Genomic DNA, 24,370 nt, shown 5'->3' with positions numbered 1-24,370 from the left:
AATGATAAAAGAGTAAAGCGTTTGGCATTTTTTTTGCAGGAAGTTTGGCAGCTGCTTCCCTCTCTGCTGCCCCATCTCTCCAACCAGCAGGAGTGACAAACATCAGCTTGAGCTGAATGCCACAGGACTTGCAATTTATACATCAGTTTACTACATGACCAACTCTTGGGCACAAGAGGCAGCGAAGTAAAAAGAACATTTTGAATAAAAAACTGATGGTGAGTACAAAACTGAGACTACTGATGCTACCAGGCAACCTTCTGTTTGCACTGCTTCTGTGGGACCAATGTTCACCACCAAAGAAAGAACCTGAATCGATTACCGACTAACATGAGAGAACCTTTCCTAACACAAACTCATTCTTTGCAAGGTAACTAACCTGGTACATTTGCTGGCATTTCTTGACTACTGCTTCCAGTGGGTGACTCAGACATCTGGGCGTTGCTTTCATCAAATTCATGTTTAAATATACAAAGTAGGCAGGAGATTCTGTAGTCCAATCTCACATTCAGAATGAACTGATGACACAGAAGTAGTAGAAATGTTGAAATGGCTTGTTTGTTCCCAGCGCACACACAGACCATTTCCACAACACTGAACTCCCAACACAAGATCAACATTTTAGAAATGTGGATGTAGTTTGCAGAAGAGGTATGTGGAAATATGCACTGCAGTGCTTTTGTTGTCGTTGTTCTTTTCTAGTCCCAGACTCATTAATTTTTTTTTTCCAGTGACTTCAGTGAGTACAACAGGCACACAGTAACAAAACCTCAGAAGTAAAAGCCTTTGCAGAGTTTTAATTCCTCACTGCTGCCCAAACCATGCATCCTCACATTTGAGGGAAAGTGCTTAATGCCAGGTTTAATAACCTGTGGTAAAGGGGAATACTGACACATTAAAATACCCCACTGTGACTTGCCAGGCCGTATGAGAGAAGTTCTTGGTTTAACTAAAATTAGACATGGTGAAAGGAAGTGAATCAAGCCTCCCCTACGTGCTGCATCTGTTGCTGAGAGGAAGGGCACGACCTCAGATGCAGCTCCGTGCAAAGCCTCCCACGGAGGGCAGGGGGACGGCACACCATGGCTTTCCTGCTGCTCTGCATGCTTCCGCCCACACGGCCTTTTCAGCATTTTGGCCTACATGAACTCGCCCATGAAGTTCCCAACAGTTCTCAACTTGTACAGCGAGGGAGGGAAGATGGATCTGAGCACAGTATTTTTGTGTCACATCTAGAACAGAGCTGTGGAAAAGGGGGAAAAAAAACCTTTTTTCTTCATGTTCTGAAGAGTAGGGAGTGAACAAGAAGGAAAAGCCAAAGATGGAAAGGACTGCAAGAGACTGGGGAAATGTACAGGCATCAACTGTTCAGGCTGACAGCTACCCAGAAACAAGCATCAAGCATGACTCCCCTGCTTGGGACACTTAACGAGACTGTCCTGGAGATCCAGACAAACTAAGACAGTGCAGGGAGTAAGAGCAAGAGCTCTCCTCTTCAGCAAATCAGCCCTTCAAAAGCCACTGTTAAATACACATGAGTCTGCTGTAGATTCAAGCCTGCCACATGGTTTCAGTCACTGTACCATATTATCATATGTACAGTGAGTGCTTCCTGCCTGAGAAAGTTGCCCTTGTAAGACTTGAAAACAGGTACATACAAGGCAGGAGTAAATGAAACGGTTGCATGGCACTATACTGACACTTAAAGACAGAACAAGATGTCCAGTAGTTTACGATGCTGATACCTGAAGTATTTCAATGATCTTCAGCTTCGTATCCATCACCAGGATGTCCTCCTTCTCTGGCTCAGTCTGCTTGACATTGCCCTCAGGAGCAGCAGCAAGTGGGGTCATGGGCAAGAACCCCCCACCTCTCAGCACCACCTGGGTCATCAGCTCCCCGACTCCATGGATTGATCTCATCACATTGCTCCCTTCAGAGAGGTAAATAAACACGTAATTATGTTGGTGTAATGGGACTGCATTAACAGCCCAAGGACCCTTCACATCCTACAGAGAACTTGTGCCAACATTAAAGGCAGCCAGACACCTAACTCCCTGAAACAGGTGAAAGTCAATGGGAGCAATGGTTCAGAACCGCCCTGCTTGCTCCCTCTTCCATCATAGACATCACCCTGCTTTACAATCAAGCCATAGACAACACTGAATAGAAGGTGCTGGAAGCAAGCTAACATTTTTACACCAACTAGAACCTGCTGGTCTACAATCATTTCTCAGTCTTACCTTTGCTTTCCTCGCCTTTTGCCATTTTGGTAATAGGGAAGATGGTAGTGATGTGCACACAGTCTAATATAGCAAGGAGGATTTTGGTTAGCCTGAGGAGGTCACAGAAGTTGTAGAAACCAAAATATATCAGATTTCTGGCCAAGTTAACCACCTACAAAAATAACAAGAAGAAGTCTGATCAGTACTAAACATTTTGCTATAAAAAAAATCAAGTTTTAAAAGAGTGAAAAAAATCAATGACATGGCTGTGAGTCATATTCTGGTTGTGATACCTCCTAATTCCATACTAGACTGTATACTTCTGCATGTCATTAGAAAGTTTGCTACTTGCTCAGAAATACTACAATGCTTGTGGCACAGGTCTCTAGCTACAACTGATATTCCCTGCTACCATTGATATTCCCTAGCTACTGTATTTGTTTCATTACAAACCAGCTGAGATAGGTCAAGACCAGAAGGTATGTACAAATGCTTTTATGGCTTTGCATGGCAACACATATACATATGCCACATCCACAGATTACTAAGCTCCCCCACAAGTCCTCCCAACACGCTGCCTCACAATCCACAAAAATACTTTCACATGTAATGCAAATATTGAACGCAGACCAATCAGCTCAAGTGTGTTTCTCCATTTAAATTACCATATTTTTAATCAATAATCTAAGAATACTACTGCACACATCCTCTACATTTGATTGCACAAACAGACTACATGGACTGGACAATAAGCCATGGAGGATGGCACTGCTCCTTGCATTGTGGTACTGTAAGATGGAGAGAATATCTGTGCATGCAGTCGGAGTGTTTCGTTTTACTGACCATGCCAGGAAAGCTTGCTTTGGTAGTAACACAACACACGAGAAGTAAAAAAGTCGCTGCAATTTTAAGACTAAGTTCACATTCATTAACTGCATTTCAAGAGCAAACCTCATAAACCTCAGTGGATGTGTTGTTTCATGAGAGGAGGGCAGCAGGCAGGGCAGCTCAGTGCCGAGTGCTGCTCATCTTCCTGCTGCTGAAATAAGCACCAACATCCCACCAAAAAAGGTTAATACAGAACTGGATAACTACCTCAAAAGTGAGCTTATTCTTCTCCTTATCAGAGAAAGGGAATCTCTGACACACCACATCTCTTAAATATTCCTCTACAAATTCCATCGTTTGTGCAAATCTCTCTTTAATTTCATCTTTGGAAGTTCCGCTGCTATCATAGCTGAAGGGGAAAACAAACAGAACACAATTCAGCACGGATGTACACAGGGCTGCTTCCCCCAGGAAAAGTTAAAGGCTCCTGAACAGCCTGTCCAATGGACAGTCAGGAAGCTGACACCAGACTTTCCTGGCTTTTGCTGCTTTATCCCATAGGGTCACTTTTGAAACTACTTAAAAGTATCCAAGAAAAACAAAACACAAAACAGAGTTTTGTCCCAGTCAAGTCGCTTCTTTTTTAACTGCAAACTGACAAGCTGCGTGCAGCACTCAGGAGAGCAGTTGTGGCCAAGAGATGCTGACTGTGGATGTTAAATAAAAACAACATTCATTCAGGGCAGACTTTTTTTTTGGTAACAGAAACATTGTGTTTCTCAGTCTGTGCAGATAACTGTAAAAAGAAAATCCCCGTTAACTACCTTCTGCACTCCTCCCTTTTTGATCATGCTTCACCCATTGTTTAGCTTAAGCTAATCATTATTCTATTTTGGCACTTAAGGTTGACTATGAGCTGCTGTATTTGCTCATAAAAGAGTAGGTTAGTGAGGAGGGGAGTACATAAGTGCTAATACCAAAAAAGATTCAAATTCCTGATGGATAACATGATTGTCAATTCTCGTTTCCCTGTTTCGTTCAATTCTGTTCAACTGTTGTTAAATTATTTCTACTATGAAGAGGTGAGAGGGGGTTTGCAGTCAAGAAATCAAGTTTCCAGCCAGGTCGAGGTTTTGTTTAGGTTTTCTACCCCTCTAGCAGAATATTTTCCATTGGTGATTAAGCAGCATGACTGCATCCAGCACATTACTTGTTCCTGCACTTCCCCTTGTTTTTGCTATTGATGGCACCAGCTGCTGTACAGACAATCAGCTTTGAAGAGTCACTGCTCAGATCAAATCAGGCAAGAAGGAAACAGCCCTCCCTCCCCCCTTCTTCCCCTCCCCAGGGTCACTGACAGCATCACCCCCATCGAGGCAGACACCACAGTGTTCTGCAGAAACGCCACCCTTTCATACTTCACACCACACAGACAGGAAGGTGGTGTTTTTACTTCTTTTGTTTTGTTTTGGTTTTTTTTTTGACTGAGGAAGATCCTCTCCAAACATTACAAGCAATGAATCTGCTACATGGCTATAAGAACAAATTAAAACAGTACTAAACAACCATTCGGATTGATCCGGTTTCATTTAAAAATACTACTAATAATCAAGTGATGGAATTTCCTTTCCCACACCATTCCAGCAAGTACTTACTCATCAATTGCAATTTCAGAAGGAATCTCAGACCACAGCCGTGCATACTTCACTGGTGTAACTTGCTCCTGGGGGTCCCGATCCACATGCATGTGCAGCATCAGCCGGCAGAAAGATGCTCTCAGATCATAGGGCAAGTTTTCATCAGACATGCAGCGGAGGATGAGATCCACGTCCAGCTGGCCAGAAATCTCATTTATGGCTAAGTACTGGCGATCAAGGCACATTCTAGCAAAGAGGTTTAGCTGGTATCTTTGGGGAGAGGGGAGAAACACAAACAAACATTTCCAAACCATCCACTGCCTGTAACACTGATATTAGATGCAGTAACAATGGATGAATTTTCTACTTTCTAGTCTTTACTTGAAAGAAAAAGAAAAGGTATTAACCAAACACTAGTAAAAGTGGAAAGAGTATAAAAATGAAATAAAAGGGTTCTTCATTTTCTGGAGAGTTATACAGAAGCAATACTATTACCAAAAGTTTTGTAAGGATCCAAACAGCACTTAAGGCAGCTCAGCCTGAATAGTGTAGAAGATGGAACACTTGTAAGTAATGCTGATGCCATGGTGGTTCACTGAGGAACAACTGGACTACAGAACCCTTAAAAGATGCCTCAAAAGTACTGAACTCAGTTCCCTCCAGTCAAAGAGATTGTAACTGAAAAATAAACTGTTCCTTAGCTTCCCAGCCTGTAGGAGCAAATAACTGGCATTTAAGTTGTGCACACTCAGCAGACTGATAATTAACCTTCAGTCACCAACATCCAACACTCATAAATACTCATAGATTTGTGTTGAGCAGTGTCAACTGTGAGATTTCCTAGAGAAATGAATGTTTAATTGACAACAGATTGCTTTTCATCTCCAAGCACTCCTTATGGTAGTTTAACCCAACTTTACACTAAATTGTAGTGGAACAGGCTGCCCAAGGAGGCTGTGGATGCCCCATCCCTGCAGGCACTCAAGGCCAGGCTGGATGTGGCTCTGGGCAGCCTGGGCTGCTGGTTGGCGACCTGCACACAGCAGGGGGTTGGAGCTGGATGAGCACTGTGCTCCTTTGCAACCCAGGCCATTCCAGGATTCTAGTTATTTTAACATGCACATGACTATAAGGTGGGCTAAAAGTAATTAACGCTGGCAATTCTGCTTAGAAGAAAGTGTAATGCAGTGTAATCCATTTTGAAAGCAACTATAATTTTTATAAGTTGATATTATAAAAGATTGTATTTTAAGTACAGCCCTCCAATAGGTTCAATTGAAAAAAACACTGGGAAGTCTACTTTTTTAAGTATTTATATATTTAATTATAAAATTAATTTTGAAATCATTTCAGTGCAGGAGATAATGCAAAAAAAAAAAAAAAAAAAAAAAAACCCAAAAATTCTCTCTGTACTCCCTGTACCACCAGAGCTCAGTCTGTCACACTGCTTTCAGAAGTTTAAAACCCAGACACAGGAATTTGGTCTGGGCTGAAACTTGATCTAACACTATGCCAAGAACTTGGTGTCTTGTCAAGTCATCTGGAAACATCACCTCACATTAGAAACTGCTAAAAGCACAGCTCAAACTGCACGAAAGAACAGTGCATTAATCAAACCCAACCTGTGGCATTTTGTTTTTTTTTTAAAGTTCATACACTGCCCTGCTGAATTCTGTAGGACTGCTGAACACTGATTGCAGAATACTACAGGAGCACCAACCACAGAAGGCAGGGGGTAAATAAGTTTTTTTTCTTCTAACCAAAAGTAAAACCATTTGTACACTGAAGTCACCCCCAGTCACCATTTCAACACAGGTAACCTACACAGCTGGCATTCAGGCTGCATTAACATCCATTCACATGGAAAGCAAGCAGAAACACAGGCATTAAATGGTGTGCAAGTTTAAGGCACTGTAAGCCTCAGCTAATCTTTTCAAATCAGTTTAAACTTTCCCATGCTGATAATTTGATTTCTAACCATGAACCTTAACGCTTTTAAGCTCACACCTCACAGAGTCACTTTTAATGGCTACTTCATCCACGAACCCAGCATCCTTTCCCCCAGTTTAACTGAAGCCTATATACTGAGGCTTTCCCCCACGATTTAGAGGAGCTTTGCTAGCCAGCTACTGCACATGCTGTTAACCTGTAATAGCTGAGCACGTCCCGATCTTCCTTCTGCCCTTCCTTAGCATCCTGAGCCAATTCTCTGATACTCTTACTGCGGATTTCCTTGTTACTGTCTCTCCAGAATAGCCACACTTCTTCCTCATCTTCTCCAACTTCCAAGGCATTTTCTCCACTTGACACTTCTTCAAATTCAAATCGAGAGAGGACCAGCCTGCCAGAATGAAGTGTGGTTAGACTAGAAGCTGCCAAGACCCATGCAGAGCTTTCAGAACATTTCTTTCAAGACACTTGCTGAAATGTACTGGTGAAATAAAAGTAAGTAATTTTATGATTCACCTGCCTTAAGAAAACAAATTTTATTCTTGAACTATGCCAAGTGAAAGTTGAATATCACGCTCATTCTGCAGTAGCAATTTATTACAGAAAGTCCTTGGGTTTTATTACTAAAAGCAGTGGAGTAAATTTAGAACGTAAACCTTTCCATTTGACAAAAAACATTTCATTCAACAAACAAGGAAGATTTGGTAAATAAAAATATCTAACATTTGATCAGTATCAGATCCCATAAATACTGGATAACTGAATAACTGGATCAACACTTTTCTGCTTATGTGACAAAGCTAGAATGGCTTTAGTGGCAATTCAGCCACTAAAACAGTAACTGTGCTCTTCCTTTTGCTGAAGAACTACAAGCATACATATGAAACATGCAAATCAAGCATATGAGATAAGAACAAATAAAATACGAGGCAACTTTAAGCACTGATGGAAATAAATCAGTCTTCACGCTTTGATGAAGAGAATGACCTCTTCAAGGATATTCTCAGCCACGTGGATTTTGGGTACTACCTGACAAAGGCCTGCTTCCCTTTTACAGTATTTAGATCATGATTATCTGGACTCTATTCCACGTATTGAATAATCTCATCATGATAAAAAAAGACAACTGGGATTTGGTGCCTGCAGTGATGCTCCATCAGAGCAATGCAGAAAACTAGAGACCAAAACCCTACAGCTGGGGGGAGAAACAAGAGAGCAGAAATGCATCAGCTTCTGCTTTGGTGCAAGCTGAGTGCAGAGTCCATGTACTGCCCAAGAGGTGCTCAGACAGCTCAGAGATGGAACCAGAAGACAGCTTATGGAATCCTGTACACCTTTCCTGCAAGATTTTCTACTTGAAGGAAAGAAAACAAAATATCTGAAAGGAGTCTCTGACTGCAGGTCTGAGAACAGACATCACAGACTTCTGCAGTCATCAATATCCATTTATTGTGCATCCAAAGAGGACTCTGCACATATTTAACTGCTTTTTCTAGATGTGCCAGAAGTGCTCTCAGCTTTGAATCCCTTCCCTTCTGTTTCACACTAGGAAAACCATCTCTAAAGGCACTGACTTACTTCGTTTCAATGAGTATGTCTGCATTTGCTGGATTCAGTACGGCTTTACAAATCAACTCCTGTGTTACTGGAATAGACTTGTTCATGGAAACGCACAGATCTGAGAGATAATCCAAAAACCTGTTGGAAAACGTAAGCCAAGAGGGTATCAATGCATGCTGAGGTTTAGACTGAGGCAATCTATATTTCAGAAAGAAAACATTCAGAACTCCGATGTAACACCACAGAGAAGATCCTTGCCTTTGCAGGGAGTTATGGCAAATGCCAAAAAAGAAGTGAACGAGTTGTGCTCACTTGCTAGTAAGTTGGCAGGTGCAAATTTTTCTCAGAACACTGAGGAAAATGGTAACTGTGTATTTAAAAATGCAGGTCTCACCTGGGCTCCCTATTTTTCCTCACAAGACTAACAAAAGTATCGATCTCAGCAGCTGTGATGTGTTTCTCCAGGAGCTTGCGATTGTTGTGAAGCAGTGCTGTGATAGTGTCCTCAGCCAAGACATCGTAGCCAATTTGTTTCTGCATGAAGCCAAATTGCTTTGCAATGTATTCCTTTAACCAGAGGGAGAGAGAGAGGTGATGCAATTCATTCTCAGAATTTCAGAAAATAATCAATAACAAAACAACAAGACATTTGTTAATTCCAACATCCCAGGCAGTGACTGAGTTAGATTCTAATTGTTCTTCCTTCAGTCTTAACATCTCCCTTATTCCTGGACTGGATACCAAAGAATTTCTCCCTGTCTGAGTCTGGTTTTTAATAGCTGGCAACAAAAAAAACTATGCATCCTTAGTTCACAGGCCAACTTGCAATGGAGCTTGTAGTACACAAGAGTGAAGAAGTTCACCTGGAGTGACAGCAATTCCATTGTTTTCTCAAATTCTCCTTACAAGTATTGCTATAGTTACACTGCATGTAGCCTCTGATAGAGTCGAAAGATGACTGTAAAATTAAGCAATCCAAAAAACATCTTGCTGACTGTACAACCACACCACAGCACAGCAGGAGCAATATCAGTGGTTTCTGGAGCAGGGTAAATGTTAGTACCGCTGAGAGCTGCAAACATATTCCAAACCTGATTCTTCCTGTAATCCTGCTGAGAATGCCTCAGCACCCTGTAGCAGAGCCTGCAGATGTGTCTGAAGGGAGCATGACGTTGGTCTCCAAGCTCCTCCAACCGCAGCATGGGGCCATCGCCGCTGTCAGTGAACGGCGCTTGCAACAGCTTGAAAATCTACGGATTTATTAAAACCCAAACATGAATCCCATGAGACATTTGATTAAAACTAACGTAAAGGCACTGTGTTAACATTCATCAGTTTCAGAAAGACATGTCAGAAACACACTGCAGTTGCTGTTTGTTCCTAGGCCACAGAGCAGCCAGGATCATCACTATATTCTATAATCTTTTCTTCTAGCAATACTACGCCCAGAGTCCACTGCCAAGCTGCCAACAGCTAGAAACTCAGCGGATCCTTTGGTCCCACCATTTTGACCAGGTTCTATTACTAGGATCTCCTTTCAGACAACCCTTCGTGTAGGCATAGCTTAGAGAAAAATGCAGTCTACCTGCTTTAGGATATTCTGTTCTCTCATCAGTTTTTGCCGTTCTCTATTAGGTTTAGAAAATACCACTTCAAGGACGTCTTGCCCAGAATTAGTTCCACCAGTAACAAAGTAGACCAAATCCTCCAACAATTTGGTAACAGATCTACAGAAAAGTCACAAGATGTTAATACAAGACTACAGATTCTATCTGTTAAAAGAACGACAGTGTGAGGTTACACAGATTTCATGTTAAGGACAAAAAGCATTACTACTGACCCAGATGTTGGATAAAGCACCAACGTTTGCATGAAATTTAACCTTAGGAACGAGTGCTCCCTATTGTTACAGCCTGTTACAATAGCACAGGTACAACAGTCAAACTGCAGAAGCATTAAGACAACGACATCACTTTAAGGCCACTATATGATCACTAAGTTTACAGCAGTTCTTTTGAATTGCCAGAAAAAAATCGATCAGGTTATAATCTCCTTGAGGCCAAATGAAAGACACCGCCTATGGAAGCACGCGGGTTTGACACAGCAGACTGCACATTCTTTTTGAGTGGCCACATATTTTTCAAAGACATTGCCAGAGGATTTGCCATAAGTCATATGTTCACTCTTCACAAGATGGATTATAAATTCCCACACTCATTTTGCAAAGCCCATCAAGAGAGGCACGCTACGGATTATTCCCCTACGTTCACAACAGTTCCCATGCTCTCATTTCACAAAGTGACAGTGAAAGGCTGACAGAACACTGCTTGAGAGCCTCCACTATGTGCACGTATCAATAATAAAAGAAACAGGTCTTGAGTAAAGCAAGCAGTATCTGAACTACTTGTTTCCTTACCGTCTTTCATTCTGGGTTATTGTTCCTTTTTCCAGTTTGCCAGCAATGGAACCCAACACTTTACTTGCATCATTTGCAAAGTCCAAGTCCCGAACCTCTGCAGGAGAAACTGGTACTATAGCAAAAGCTTCTTTGTCCTCTTTTACTGGAGAAGTACCAATCTAAAACCCAAAGATTATTATCAGAATAGAAGGCAAAAAAGCAGCATCGCTAAGTATGTGAACAACTAGCACAAAGAAAGAGCCCCACTGCTATGCAGATCCACTCAGACAACATGGGAACAGACCCACTCTGCACAAGCTCACAGGTGTTTCCAATACAGAGAAATCTCAGTCTGAGATTGCAAAATGTTGCCATAAAGAGGAGATAAAAAATCTTCCATGTGCTGACTGCCATACACCAGAGATTTAACAGCTAGCTATTAAGCTACTATGGAAGCCTATAAAATACTTTGTGTAGGCATTATTAATTGCTGTTATACTGATCACTGTTTGACAAACTCCAAAGTCTCAAAGAACTGGAATTCCTACCTATAAGCAACATATAAATGAAAGTATAGAATAAAAGGATGCAATCACAAAAAATTAACAAAGCTTACCTTAAGCATCACAGGTTTCTCTTCTTCTTTATCAATAGGGATATTTGTACTATGAACCCAGGTGTTAGTGCAAAGGTGCCTAAGTCTGACATAAGAGTTCCTAAAAGAAAGTCAGAAGTTTCAAAGTGTGAATCAGATTGCCAGGCAAGAAATCTTAGCATTGTTCAGAAATGCAAAATGCCAGCAGGATCACGTGGAATAAAAAATAACAACAAAGAAAGTAACAAAACTACTTCTACCCAAGCTGCCATAACAGGAATAACTCTTTTTTCCTTGTTAATTTATGCTACCTTACAGTATCTGCTGATTCAAAGAGGCAGCTGGATAAAGTCCATACGACAAATATTTCTGGGTAGGAGCAGACAGCATAGAGCCTGCATTCAAACTGTGCATCTTTGAAAGGTACAGTGTCTTTCAAGTAGCAAGAGGCACCATATGAACAGTTAACTAACCAGATACAACAGAAAATGAAGTGCTAAGCACCAGTCATGTCCTAGCAAATGCAATACAGACAGGTACTGGGAAGAGCACTATAGACAACAGACTTCAGCCAGTTTTTACACCGGCACGAAAGACACTTCATCTATTTTCCCATTATAAAATGGGGTTCTGTTACCAATAACTCCACTGTGAAGTAGTAGAGTGATGTTCTAGGCATTTCTACATTAATTTGAAGAACCACCTCAATTTCAAAGGAAAAAAAACTGTGAGAAAACAGCTCAAAATTGGTGGCCATACCTGGGGACGAGGCTGTCTCCTCCTCGCAGGGTGGTGGGGTCCAACTCGAATATGGAGGAGATATCATTTCCTTCAGGCACAGACACCAGAGAGTATGCCATCTTCTCCTGAGCACTGCGCAAGCCTCTTCTGGAGGCATCCTGCTCAGGGTCCTGCTGTGGAAGAAGTCCCATCACAAAGTCAGTTCAAGCTCTCCAGGCCCAACTGCCTGTGTAATTTGTAGACCTAACTCTGAACCTCTCCAGGCCCTGGAGAAGATAACTTCTGACTTGGGGCACCAGCAGCTCCTCGTCAAACATTTCCTAGCTTTCTCCAGTGTTAATAACTTCTGAGCATTCCTGGATTGATATACACATTAAATCCTAGACAACAGAAGCTGTGTCTTGCAGAGGGTAACAGAAGAAACTCAAAACCCACCAGTCATTCACCACACAGTGCATCAGGAACTCTGACCAGCTCCAGATGATGCACATCTGGTGAGATGGCCACTCTAGACACTACTGGCTTTTGAAATGCATTTGGCATCACTGGAAGACAGGCACCCAAAGGAGGCTGAAAGCAAGTACCAGTCTTTTGAGGTCTTGATGCAGGGCATTCCAATCCCTAAAAATACTGAACAGCTACCCAGTGTTGTTTGGGCTTCAGAATACTCTGTCATTTGCATGTTGGTATTCGGTGAACTTGGCTGCAAAATAGTGACATTTAAAGTCTTTGGTTTTGCACAAGGGAACAGACAGTTAACTGCACGGAACAGAAATACATGCTGGGAATGTGCCATCAAAAGAAGCCACCATACATTCAAGGGTCCATCTGGAGGCTTTACATCTGGAGAAACGTGCTCACTGGGTTTGAATTCTCCACGTTTCAGCAGTGTCCTTCATCCCCACAGTAAGACAATGGCTAACATCCATGATGTGCCTTTGACACATCGGGAGACAACTGGGCAGATGTAAGAACTGTGACAAAGCTGACAATGGAAACCAATAAACTGGGAAGCAGGAATTGAGGCAATTTAGGGAGGACTAAAACTTCAGCACCAACACTGACAGAAGCAGCCCACTAATACTGAAAGGGTGTTACACGGTGTCTCATTCATGCCCATTTAAACTGCTCTTCCACTGAGCTAAAAGAAAACAGCAACAAAACAGCTATGCAAAGAAACCTGCAGTTCTGCATAGAGCTCACGTTTGAATGAATTTGAAGTAATGTATGAAAGCAGAGGTAAGCAGCCCACACCATGTTGTCATGACTGAATGTTAAGCAGTGCAGTAATTTTGTGTCAGAAATGAATTATGTGCTCTTGATCCTACTCTTCATGGTCTATTTTTGCCACCTAGTGGTTAAAAAAACACAGTAGGGAAAAAAGTACACTTCTGAAGCTGAGTGTTACCATTATTACTGCACTCAGGAATAAGGCATTAGTGCACTACCAGCAGGAAGGATATCTATAATGACAGACACATTGATTAACTTTCAAGTTAAGCCAAAAAAAAACAGTTTAGCATTGGATATTTTTCCCCCTCACTGGAAGAACAGCAGTGTGGAGTTTTTGTTCATGCTTTTCCCCACTGTACAACTACATTTACTAAAGACCAGCTGGCAGAAGATGAGTGTTTGCTAAGCTACCAAGAAATAAGGATAACAGTTCAGTATCTGGGGGCAAGTGCGAGCTTCTTAATGGCTAGGCTGTGATGACAAATCCTTTTCAGAGGTAATCTCATCCCTGCAGCACTATCAAAGCATTCACCTCCTTTTAAATATGGGAATAGTTCCTTCTCAGTTCTAAGTGTAGCAAATCTCCCACTACTCAGGATAAATGACTGAGAAATTCACATAAGCCCACAATTTCATCCAAGTTAAAAAACGTAGGCTAAAATTGAAAATGCTGTTCCAGTTCTGTTTTCTCCCATTGAAGCAATGCTGTTTCCCTTTGACACCAATGAGAAGCTTCTAACAGAACAAAGCATCAGCACACCCAATCTTCAACACAAAAATATTTACTGAGAAGGACACAGACTTGCTTTCATGAGAAAGAATGGAAGAAAGAAGGGCACTGAAATCATTCCCACCCTGCCATTCTTTCTTTCTAGGCCCTTCAGCATGGCTTTCCCGTGACACACTAAAATGAGAGGGTATTCATGAATTAAGCAAGGAGGCCAAGAATGGCTGACTGGCACAGCACGATGTGAACATCCCACTAGGAACACATGACACTTGATGTCAACCTTGAGCAACTTGCTCTTCAGACCTATACAAAGAGTGCTTCAAGAAAGCAAAGGTTTAAGAAAGAGGAAGACAGAAAGACACACTATGAAGTGGGAAGGTAAGGGGTCCAAGCAACACGCGAGTTTGGTCACAGGTGTATTGCTTCTCACTAAAGCCTACGCCAGTTTTTAATACCCTGCAGAGGCCCTAACAGCCTTCAGATGACACACAATTTCTCAGCATCTGCACTAGCAACAAGGCCTCAACGATCTGTGCACTGGCCAACTGAGTACCAGAGCCTGTGCAAGCCCTCTCAATTAGGGGCAAGATCATACTCTTGCCTATACTTACTGAGGATTGACACTCCTGGTCATCTTCCTCATAGTCAGGGTTTACCTGATGAAACAGAATCACATGCATGTCAAAACTCTAACAGTGCTACAAGTGGGAAACAACCTCAGCACAATCTAAACTTGTTTTGTAAAAGATGAGCTCTGCTGCTATGGTTCTACTGGGCATGCAGAACAGATATAATACACAAGTGGATTTATTTCTAATTGGCTGATTAGCAAACCCAAAATGTACTGAAAAAGCTCAATACTGCACCATAGTTCAAAAGGATTTGTTCATGTACACATGACAAACTGTTGCTGCTTTTCCAATCTACTTGTTAGGAGTAGGATATTTAATCCAGACCTTTCCCACTGAAACTCTCATGTCAACAACATGAGCTAAGACAGCCTTTCTGCCCTGCTCTGCACCCTTACATCCAGGACAGCCATTATTTATAGAGGTTTGTGTACAGGCATATTGGTATATCTGTGCCCTGAAATACTTACAATTAGTTTTAACGAACATTTACAAGTGTCAAGCAGCAAAACTCACAAAATTATAATGCTTTGACATTTTATTCATTTCATTTTATAAGATGCCCTGAAATTTTACTTCAGTGTGGAAAGATATCAACTACAGTGAGCAAACCAGACGTTACTTTGTGCTTGGACACTTAAGCATTATCTGCAGCTCTTACCAGCCTGCTCTGAAGCCTAACTGCATTTCCATCTTACAGCCAGTCTTTCCTATTAGGAAATCCATGACTTGAGAGAAGCTAACACTAGATGATGGAATTCATTTTCCCCAGAGGGGCTCAGCCACTTAAGAGCTATTCAAATACTAATTCAACTTCATTCTCACTACCCACAAAACAGTATACCAGTATTCAGCACCTACCCTTTGTAGAAGAGTAATTGCCTTTAGAATTCATACAGGAGGTGCAATATGTTCAAGACTATCCCTGTACTGCAGCATTCATCCGAGCCTCTTTAACTGACTTGTTTACCATCCATGTTAGTAACGACTCTAAAGGACCCAAACACTGCTCTCCTTCCCTCATTTTTTAGGGTGGGAAATGGGAGGTTTTCAGAAAGAATAAAAGGAACAGGATGCTGAGAAGGAAAGGCAGAGAGCTCCTAAACAACCCCAACACTTACCTCTGCTGCTAAGTAGTGCCCAGTAGCAAGGTGCTTGAACCTGAAAAGGCTGTTCCAGTACCCTGCGCCACCACGGCAAGGATCATGCTGTACCACCTGCAATGAAAGGGGAACAGTTACACTATACATGAGTGACTTCTCTCTTTAAATACAGTACTTCACATATCTATTTCCCTTACACGTAAAGAGGAAACATAACGAAGAGCTCCAGGGAGGTGGTGGAGTCTCCTTCTCTGGAGATGTTCAAGACCTGCCTGGATGCCGACCTGTGCGACCTGCTGTAGGGAACCTGCTTTGGCAGGGGGGTTGGACTCGATGATCTCTGGAGGTCCCTTCCAACCCCTACAATTCCGTGATTCTGTGATGTTTTTTTGGTTGCTGGGTGCTGACTAGTGCTCCATTTGGAGTTTCTGGTGGGTGATGGCAGGAAGATTAGGGCACAAGCTGGCAGTTAAGTAATGAAAGTGCTCTCAACTGGCATCGTTGCTAGGTTCTTGAAACACTTCCTAAAGAGATGCAGCAAAGCCATCAAGTTTCACTGGAACTAATATTTAACTAATGTGCTGTATCTAATGTTCAACCTTCTGAAAGGTCTGAAATGCAGCAGTATTGTACAGAAGTACTGGAAGAGAAATCTGACAGACTGCAAATTTGCCCTGTAGCAAGCAGAACTTCCAACATCAGCTGACCTGTTACTCTGTGTTGGCCACTCCAGGTACACTCACTTAGGAATACTCAGTACAGCTGATCTCTGCTTTCTGAGCAGGGACTGCACCACCTCTGAGCACGCTGCACTCATCACTGGGTGACTGCATGCACATGAACAGTTACAGCAATCATTGGCTTTTGTGGTAAGGCTCTTAAGTAACGCTCATTACAGGTAAGCTTTCAACAGAAATAGGGAAAAGCTGTATATCAAATCAGACACTTCTGCAATGACAATAGGAAAAACATACGCAGCATTACAACTAATTCTATGGCTCTCACAGGCAGTACAAATGGCAAACGTTTAAAACCATACTGACATAAAATAGCTCTGATTTATCCTTTGTACCAATAGAGGGAGAGTATTTTTTGAAACCAACGATGGCACAGATGTTAGTCGCTATGTAAAAGCCCAGTACAGTGAAAAATGGTTCAGACAATGCACAGTCTAGCACAGGTTGCTATCTCCTTTCAAATGAGATATGCATAATCACAGCATTGCACACCAGAAACAGAATGTTCAGAACACTCTGTGGGACAGTTGAGATTATTAGCTGGCTTTAGATTTCAGAGACTGGTAAGAAAAATGACATCACAGATGCTTCTCTGTACTCTTTTCTGAATTGTCAAGAACCCATATTTCAGAGCTATCTGTTACAGCACTAGAAATCACCCTCAGTTTTGATTTCACACAGAAAACATAGCAAATAAAGGAAATATTACATTCAAATATCAGGAAGACTTTTAGCTAACAAAAGTAATGCAGACATGTGGTTTTTAAAGAGCAGCAGCCACCACAGAGCCACCCCCAGCCCAGGTCACAGTTCTTATCTTACCTCCACCTCCCACAGTGCTTTTGAGCTGGTTGCAGAAGTGGCAGACTGCCTCCCCGTCGTTCTGAGGAAGACGTGCTGCTTCTTTCTGTGCTCATCACAAGTCAGAAACTTCTCCTGCTCTGCATGAAACAATCTTACTACATCCCCCTGTCAAAGCCCAGAATGCATGATCAGTAGAGACACAGACATTACCCACCAGAGAACAAGTTACAAGCAAGTAAACTTTTGAGTCTCACCCCTTTGAGGATGTCATCTTTATTATCACTCCATTTCATGAAAAGGACTATTTTCCAGCTTGTATTGCAATTCACAGAGTTGACCTAAAAGGAGAAACAAAACTGTTAGTCCCATTGTCCTGTGCTTGCATAAGCTCTGCCACAGAACTACTGCCTTATTTTTTTAACCTGGTGTTCATCAGGGTACAAACCCTTGCATTACTTTAAATAAAGCCACTTCTGCATCTGCTCATGAAAAATCTAACTACAGATCTGACTCACCAGTAAGTCACGCACCATAGAGCCATGGCTATTGATCTTGAAGAATAATCTCATTTCTATCCAGTCAAAAAAAAACAGATCAAATTTCAACCTTTGTTCAGTGCACAAAAGCTACAAGAGAAGTCTTGCAGAGACATTAAGGAGATGAGTTACAAGATAATTCTTAAACATCACCACAGGTGCTAATGAACTTACCAAGGTTTAATTTTCCTACAACACAAGCCCTAGCAGCTTAGCTGAAATTACAGAGGTTTGTACAGCTGTTCCCAACTCCTGTGCTACCAGCTCTGTCTGTCTGCCCTTACCTCATTGCATCCCGGATTATCAACAAGCTGATGACTGCTAGCATGAAGAGGCTGACCAGCGTTGACAGGGTTCAGGACTACTTTGTCTCCAATGACAACCTGTAGATAAGCACAGCATCAGACAAACCTGCAATCTCAGAAAGCATGTTTTTTTGTTTTTTGTTTAAAAAAAAAAAAAAAGGTGATAGGAGGAAATTGCAGCCTCATAGTTTGGAGAGATGCCGGTCTGAATAAGAAAATCAGGATTCCATTGCACCAGAAGCTTACTATAGATTCAGTCATTCAGGCAGGAAAATAATCCCATACCAAGGGACTTAGAGGCTTACAGAAGAAACATAGCCTGTAATTTTGGTAACAAATCTATCTGCTGCTTCCCATGAAGTTGTTTCATTGGTTAACATTTAACAAGTAATTCCGATAGCAAAAGGTCAGCCAAAAATCCTCCTCCTCCAAGATGCACTTCCATTTGTAAAATCAGACTCTCGACCAGGCTGGCATATGACTCAAGGCAAATGCACTTTATTATGGACAGCAAATGTCCTGTTCTTCCCCTCTGCCTGGGCCAAGCCTTACTTAAATTAAAATACAAATCCTTCTCTGGATTGAAGACAACTGGTCATTATGATAAAGCACCTGCAGATTCACAGGATTTGAAGAAGTTAATGGCCACTACAACTGCACTGCCTTGTGCTTTGGCATGCATGCGTGCAAGTGCGTGCAAAAGGAACAATTACATGAACATGCTTGGGATAGTTCACAGGAGGAATTATTTTATAAAGCCCACTGAATTTACGTGCCAAGCATACGGCTGGGTTACAGCACAGAGCACACTAATGCTTATTGATGCTGTGTTTTAGACAGCCTGTACAACCAGGTGACTCAGATATTTAATTTCTTAAGTTTGATGCATGATCTCTTGTACAACAGTAATGCATTACATACCAAATGAGTTATTTTCCAGTCTTCCCATGAACAGAGCCATTTGATCTCATTATTACCCCATTCTTCACGTAAAATATTGGAGTAATTTTGATTCAAAGCTAGCAACACCAAAAGCTCAGATGCTAATCACTTACTCCAAATCTGCTGAAGAACCTCAGCAGTTCCTCTCATTTAGAACTGGACAGGAATTGTGCACAGCTACCATAATTAAGCCCCTTATTCCTTCCAACGTTCACCCATTGCATGTTTTCAAAATACAAGTTACCATAGCAATTTTTTCCTCTCTCTCTCGACAGGAAAAAGGTTGTTTCTGCAATATCATGCACTAAAACACCTGTGTATTTCATTAATTGCATGACAGACCTCCTTCCAAGCTGCATGCAAACAATACATGAAGATGATTTTCTCAGCACTTACACTGTCTCCAATGGAGCGCAGCTTGTAGAATGGCTGTATGTAGAACCAGGAGCCTTCATTTCCAGCTTCATCCAAGGTCACCCTCATGGCATTCTTCTCTAGTAGAGCTGGCAGTCTCTTATTTACTGTTAAGTATTTGTTACTTTTTAAGTGAAGCAGCTAGAATAAGAATTAGAGTTCAGTTCTAGGAATGCTCGTTTTTCCTCCCCTCAACAGACAGCGAGCATGTATAGGACAACCACAGTGTTACACAGGAATCAAAGTAAAACCTAAAGCACGTTATAGGAAAATCGTGATGAATTCAGGCACATTTCTGCTGGTGCTTATTTCAGTAGCACACTGTGCTCCTGCACAAAGCCCTTCCAGCTAACCTAACTGCAAATGCTTTAGGACGTGCCAAAAGGTGAAAGACAACCAGCCAACTTCACGCAATAACCAAGCCCACTCTGTCGTGCTCCTCGTCACCCACTGCCTTGAATTAGGGCAAATCAGACCTAGTTGGTAATTAGCCCCACTCCTGAAGGGCTGCAGCACCAAATCTACTGGAAGGTAAGTCTGCTTTGGTTTCAGGGTGATCCAGCATCTGCTCACGTTATACTCCAGTTATTAAGGGTGCCTTTTTCAATTATGTAGTTATTGTTTCCATTTTTCTTGGGTTTAACTTCAGTATTTTTCAGTCCCCAGCACACGGTATATCCTTTGCTTAAATGGACTATAGCTGCTTATATGTGTTCACTTTCCTCTGAGGCAGATTGCCATTTGATGTCTGATCACCTGACTGCAAGAAACTGTGCTTGGAACTGCACAGTGCCATTTCCACACAGCCAGCAATGCAGCAGCACAGAAAGCACTCCCAATGAAATCATTACACAACCTCAGAGGAGAAAAAGCACAGCTAATCCATCACAAAAAACATTGGTCTATCTGCATCCTTATGGACATCAGACTTCATGGGATCACACTTCAGAGTGCTGCCACACTACTCAAAACTACAGATTCTTCTCAGTGAACTTCATGAATTTGCAGTCACACTCTCTAGGATTTTGCTGAAGCCCCCCATTCAGCTTGCAGAGATGCTCACAACTCACCTGGATAACATTGCCATACTGGATAACTGTTCCCAGCAGCTTTCTGTTCTCAGTTTCGTTCTGCTTCTTTTCCAAATCGGCTGCATGCTGAAATTAGAGCCAAACAATTTCTTTGCTGTTTTATAGCCAGTGTGGCCAAAGCACCAAGGTTATCTGTAAGTGTTTCACAGAACTGGGAAAAAATGAGTGCACGATACAGCGTGTTCCTCTTTGTTATTTCCAACAGCATTATTTCTCACTCGTTTTTTCAATTGTTTGGTCACCATTTAAACAACACATATTTTGAATTTGACAAAATTTTGCAATAAAACAAGAGATAAAAAAGATGGGAGAGAAATAAACAAATGCTTTTTCATATTCCTGATGGTAAAGCAGGATTAGAAAAGAAATCTTAGCGACCGCACAGGAAGAGTTACCTGCATACTATATTCAAGTTCCATAACCTTCAGCTCATACAGAATTTCTTATACTTAGAATATTGCTATGTATGACAACCAGCTCTTTCTCCATGAGAGCCTGGGGTAACAGCTGCTCATTCAAACTCAAAAAAAACCCCCACCATTCAGAAACAGAGTGCTGCATAAATTGTTGCATAATTTTCTTTTTATTATTGAAAAACATTTTCTTTTCCTTGACTTCAGAGTATAGCATCAATAAAGATTTATTTGGGTAACACAGCAGTCCCTCAGCTATCCGTGACAGTAACCAAGAAAAATCCTCTGCCTGCACAGGGTGGGGTCTCACATGATTGTAAACAAGGGACATCGTGTGCTCTGTGGAAACACGATTAAGGCTTCGGACGGATTTCAAAACCATCTCCCACATCTGACTGTCACTCAAGGAGAAAGCAGCACTTTCTCTGGCCACAAGATGTCAGCTTCTCAAGCAGCACTGATTCACGATACCAAAGAAAGACAAGTGTCCCAGATTTTAAATCCCTTAAATGGCATTAACTTAAAATAACCTGACCTCAGCAGTGAGCATGCCACAGCAGACAATAAATTGCACCAGCAGGCAAACAGAAGCCAAAAAAGGCAAGTGAATATGACTAAATCCTGCATCGCTGATTTTCGTAAAAATTGCATGTCCTGCTAAAGAAATCCAGTTACGAGCAGAGGTAACAGATGCAGGCACACATTCTGGGGACACAGCCTGCTTCCCCTCTAAGACGTATTACAGAAAACACAGGGGTTTTAGTGCCTTCCACGTACCAATAAGTGACATGGACTCATCTAACTGACAGAAAAGAGTTTTGGTGCACAGGCAGCACACACACGATCAAATTATTTTAACTCCATGCACCGGACTCAGGCACTGGGATGTGACTGCGCACACCCACCGCAGAGGCTCAGCGCTAAACCATTCCCAGTAGAACGGCACAGCCTCAGGCTCTCCCAGCCAGCCAAGCAGACAGCAGGTGCAGGCTGGGGCACGTGCCTGTATGGACACACTCAGCTGGGGATAAACACTGGGAAAATCAAATCCTGGATCTCTGCAGGGACCCCATCAGAAAACAGGAACGGAACAGTCCCATGCACCTGAACTGGAAGATACTAAAGGAAGAGAAGACAACTTTAAATGAGACAGCAAACCAGAGCAATTACAGTGTCTTCCCCGTGTGATACAGTATTTAGAACATACCTTTCCTTAAAATACATGAACCTGAACTCTCCCCTCCCCTGACACATCAGAAAACATAAAATCAGAAACCCCTGAGACTTAAAGCTTGATGGCACGGCCTCCTTCTCATATCATCGTAGAAGGGGAAGGAGAAACACAGCACAAGGGACTGACTTCTGTGCTACAGCCAGTGAAGAAGTAACTTTCACCTGGTCAAGTTGTCGCTCCTGGGTTATAAAATTATGTTTTCAGAAGCAAAATGAGCCTAACAGTCTCAGTAAAACACAGGAGCAAGGCTGCCATATGGCAATCAGCAAATGACACTCTCCTACAGGGCCATTTTGTATTTCTGTCTTCAATGAGCTTAATATAGGCTTTAAGAAACTAAAAATACTTAGAATTGTAATTTTGACATGAAGTACTCCAGCCTAGGCAATTTTAACATAAACATGTGTTTTATTTAACTCTAAAGTCAACAGATGGTATTTAAGTTAGTCGGCTTTTTCAAAAAAAAAAGCAACTCTAAAAACAGCAATCAACTGCCTGGCTGGGTTTTCAACTGCTGAACAACATCTTACCCAGAAAAATATTAAATACTGCAAGCTAATAAGGAAAGAGAGGCAGTCTGGCCTTATAAATTAGTCATAATTACCCAGCAACCTTTACATAGATCCAGCAGCAGCGTTTACATGAGAAACCTCAGCAGATCTATCAGCCTTCCTTTGCTCCCACGGCACAACCAGCACAGCTAACAGCCATCACTTCATGTGCTGAGCTGCAATCCCAAGAGTCTGCTCCTCTGAGCAGCTGTCTGCACCATCCTGCTTCCACGCTAGAAAAGTACAGGCCCACAAAGAGCACCACTGTGGTCAGGTTACCAAGAGAAGTTCAAATGGCTGCCACTCCAACCTGGTACCACGCATCCCACTGTTTGGACACAGGCTGTGAACAGTATGCCATCACAAACCAAAAGGTGTTTAGAAGTGAGATCTCAGTCAATGCCTCAAAAGGAGTCTTGTGTAATGATTTCAACACCCTCTGCTGGTGCCTCCTTGGTAACTGTGGGAAGGTGACTAGAAATGCTTCTTTAAAGCAGTACAGATTAGAGTGTTTATAATCAACAAGCACCAGAACCTGAATACTTACGTGCAGTTTGTTGAGTAGCACTGCATCAGTCGTGCTGTTAGCTCCTGGCTTTGCTGCTTTCCAGAACTGTTTTTGAGCAGAGTACCGGTTCATAGGACATAGTTTGAACAGACAATCTACAAAAACAATGAAATAAGCATGGAAATTGCTTCAACCATTTGTAATTAACTAGGATTTTGCTGCTAGTATTGTCCAAATATTTCAGCAGCAAGGAAAGCTTTATAAACAAATTCCAGAAAGCTCTTGATCAGACGCATGCTTTTTTGGGCAACAGGAACGTTGCCCCATGAATGATAAAAATTAACTGCTGCTGCCAAACATCTGATGCAAGACCGGAAAATTCACCGCTTGTCCCAGTCCGAAAACCCATTGTACTAAAATGGTAACACTTCTCAATGCTTTCCCAGGCAAACTGATCCATCTTACACACTTTCAAATCTTGCTTTTCATACTTCAGCTAGTACGTTGCATCACCCCGTGATTGTTTCAAGGTTTTGTTTGTTTTAACTGAGTCCCTTCTATTGCTAAGGAAAACAAGGCACAAGAAACTGGTGACAACTGCACGGTAAGGCCGTGAGCAGAAGAAAACACCCCTATGTGACAGTGTGAAGCAGCAGAGGCACTCAGTGCACAGCTCAGAGGCAGAGGTAACCCCAGGGATGCCGGGTTCCTCACCAAGTTCACCACCTCTGTTTACTTAATGTCCTGCCCAGCAAAAGTCAGGAATTACAGCTGATAAGCCTCATTAAACATACATTTTTATATTCAAGAGATGCTAGCTTATCAGTAATACAACTGAATTAGCTGTATTTACTATTTTTTGCCCATGTGCCGCTAAGCAACCATACACGCAAGTAAACAAATTAAGCTATTCAGAGAGCACCCAAAGCAGCAGCCTGCGCGTTTGAGCACAGTGCCCCACATGCCAGCACAGCTGTTCCAGCACCTCTTTGGAAACAATGTGGCTGTAAGGCTTCTGGCTGCTACCTCGCATATCTTACAGGCACATCAGGTGCAGGACCTGCAGCAGGGGCAGCCAGGAGCAGGCTGGAGCAGCAGGGAGCGCCGAGCCCCATCTGGAGCACTGACCTCACAGCACTTGGGCACTTTCCAGGCATGCACTCTTCCACCTATTTTTCCTTTAGATAAAGATGAATCACAGTGACT

At 42.2% G+C, this 24,370-nt stretch overlaps 1 protein-coding gene across 4 annotated transcripts in view; it reads right to left on the bottom strand.

The window, feature by feature from the left end:
• The window catches only part of ITPR1 (inositol 1,4,5-trisphosphate receptor type 1), a gene marked incomplete at both ends in the record, with an annotated part of 144,712 nt that overhangs the window by 88,571 nt on the left and 31,771 nt on the right, over positions 1-24,370 (bottom strand). For all 4 annotated transcript variants that reach the window (XM_079540213.1, XM_079540216.1, XM_079540214.1 and 1 more), the window contains 21 exons: positions 380-518; positions 1,746-1,933; positions 2,244-2,397; positions 3,321-3,462; positions 4,709-4,960; positions 6,837-7,031; positions 8,219-8,338; positions 8,595-8,767; positions 9,292-9,450; positions 9,786-9,927; positions 10,617-10,777; positions 11,215-11,314; positions 11,953-12,107; positions 14,509-14,553; positions 15,648-15,743; positions 17,189-17,335; positions 17,425-17,508; positions 17,991-18,089; positions 19,350-19,508; positions 20,438-20,524; positions 23,204-23,319. In XM_079540213.1, coding sequence (XP_079396339.1) covers positions 380-518; positions 1,746-1,933; positions 2,244-2,397; positions 3,321-3,462; positions 4,709-4,960; positions 6,837-7,031; positions 8,219-8,338; positions 8,595-8,767; positions 9,292-9,450; positions 9,786-9,927; positions 10,617-10,777; positions 11,215-11,314; positions 11,953-12,107; positions 14,509-14,553; positions 15,648-15,743; positions 17,189-17,335; positions 17,425-17,508; positions 17,991-18,089; positions 19,350-19,508; positions 20,438-20,524; positions 23,204-23,319 — 2,913 coding nt within the window. The remainder of the gene's footprint in view (positions 1-379; positions 519-1,745; positions 1,934-2,243; positions 2,398-3,320; positions 3,463-4,708; positions 4,961-6,836; positions 7,032-8,218; positions 8,339-8,594; positions 8,768-9,291; positions 9,451-9,785; positions 9,928-10,616; positions 10,778-11,214; positions 11,315-11,952; positions 12,108-14,508; positions 14,554-15,647; positions 15,744-17,188; positions 17,336-17,424; positions 17,509-17,990; positions 18,090-19,349; positions 19,509-20,437; positions 20,525-23,203; positions 23,320-24,370) is intronic.

The sequence above is a fragment of the Tetrao urogallus genome, assembly GCF_951394365.1.
Source record: "Tetrao urogallus genome assembly, chromosome: 10".
In the NCBI taxonomy this organism is placed as follows: Eukaryota; Metazoa; Chordata; class Aves; order Galliformes; family Phasianidae; genus Tetrao; species Tetrao urogallus.
Note: the sequence above shows the minus strand (reverse complement) of the source record. Positions and strands in the feature narration are given on the sequence as shown.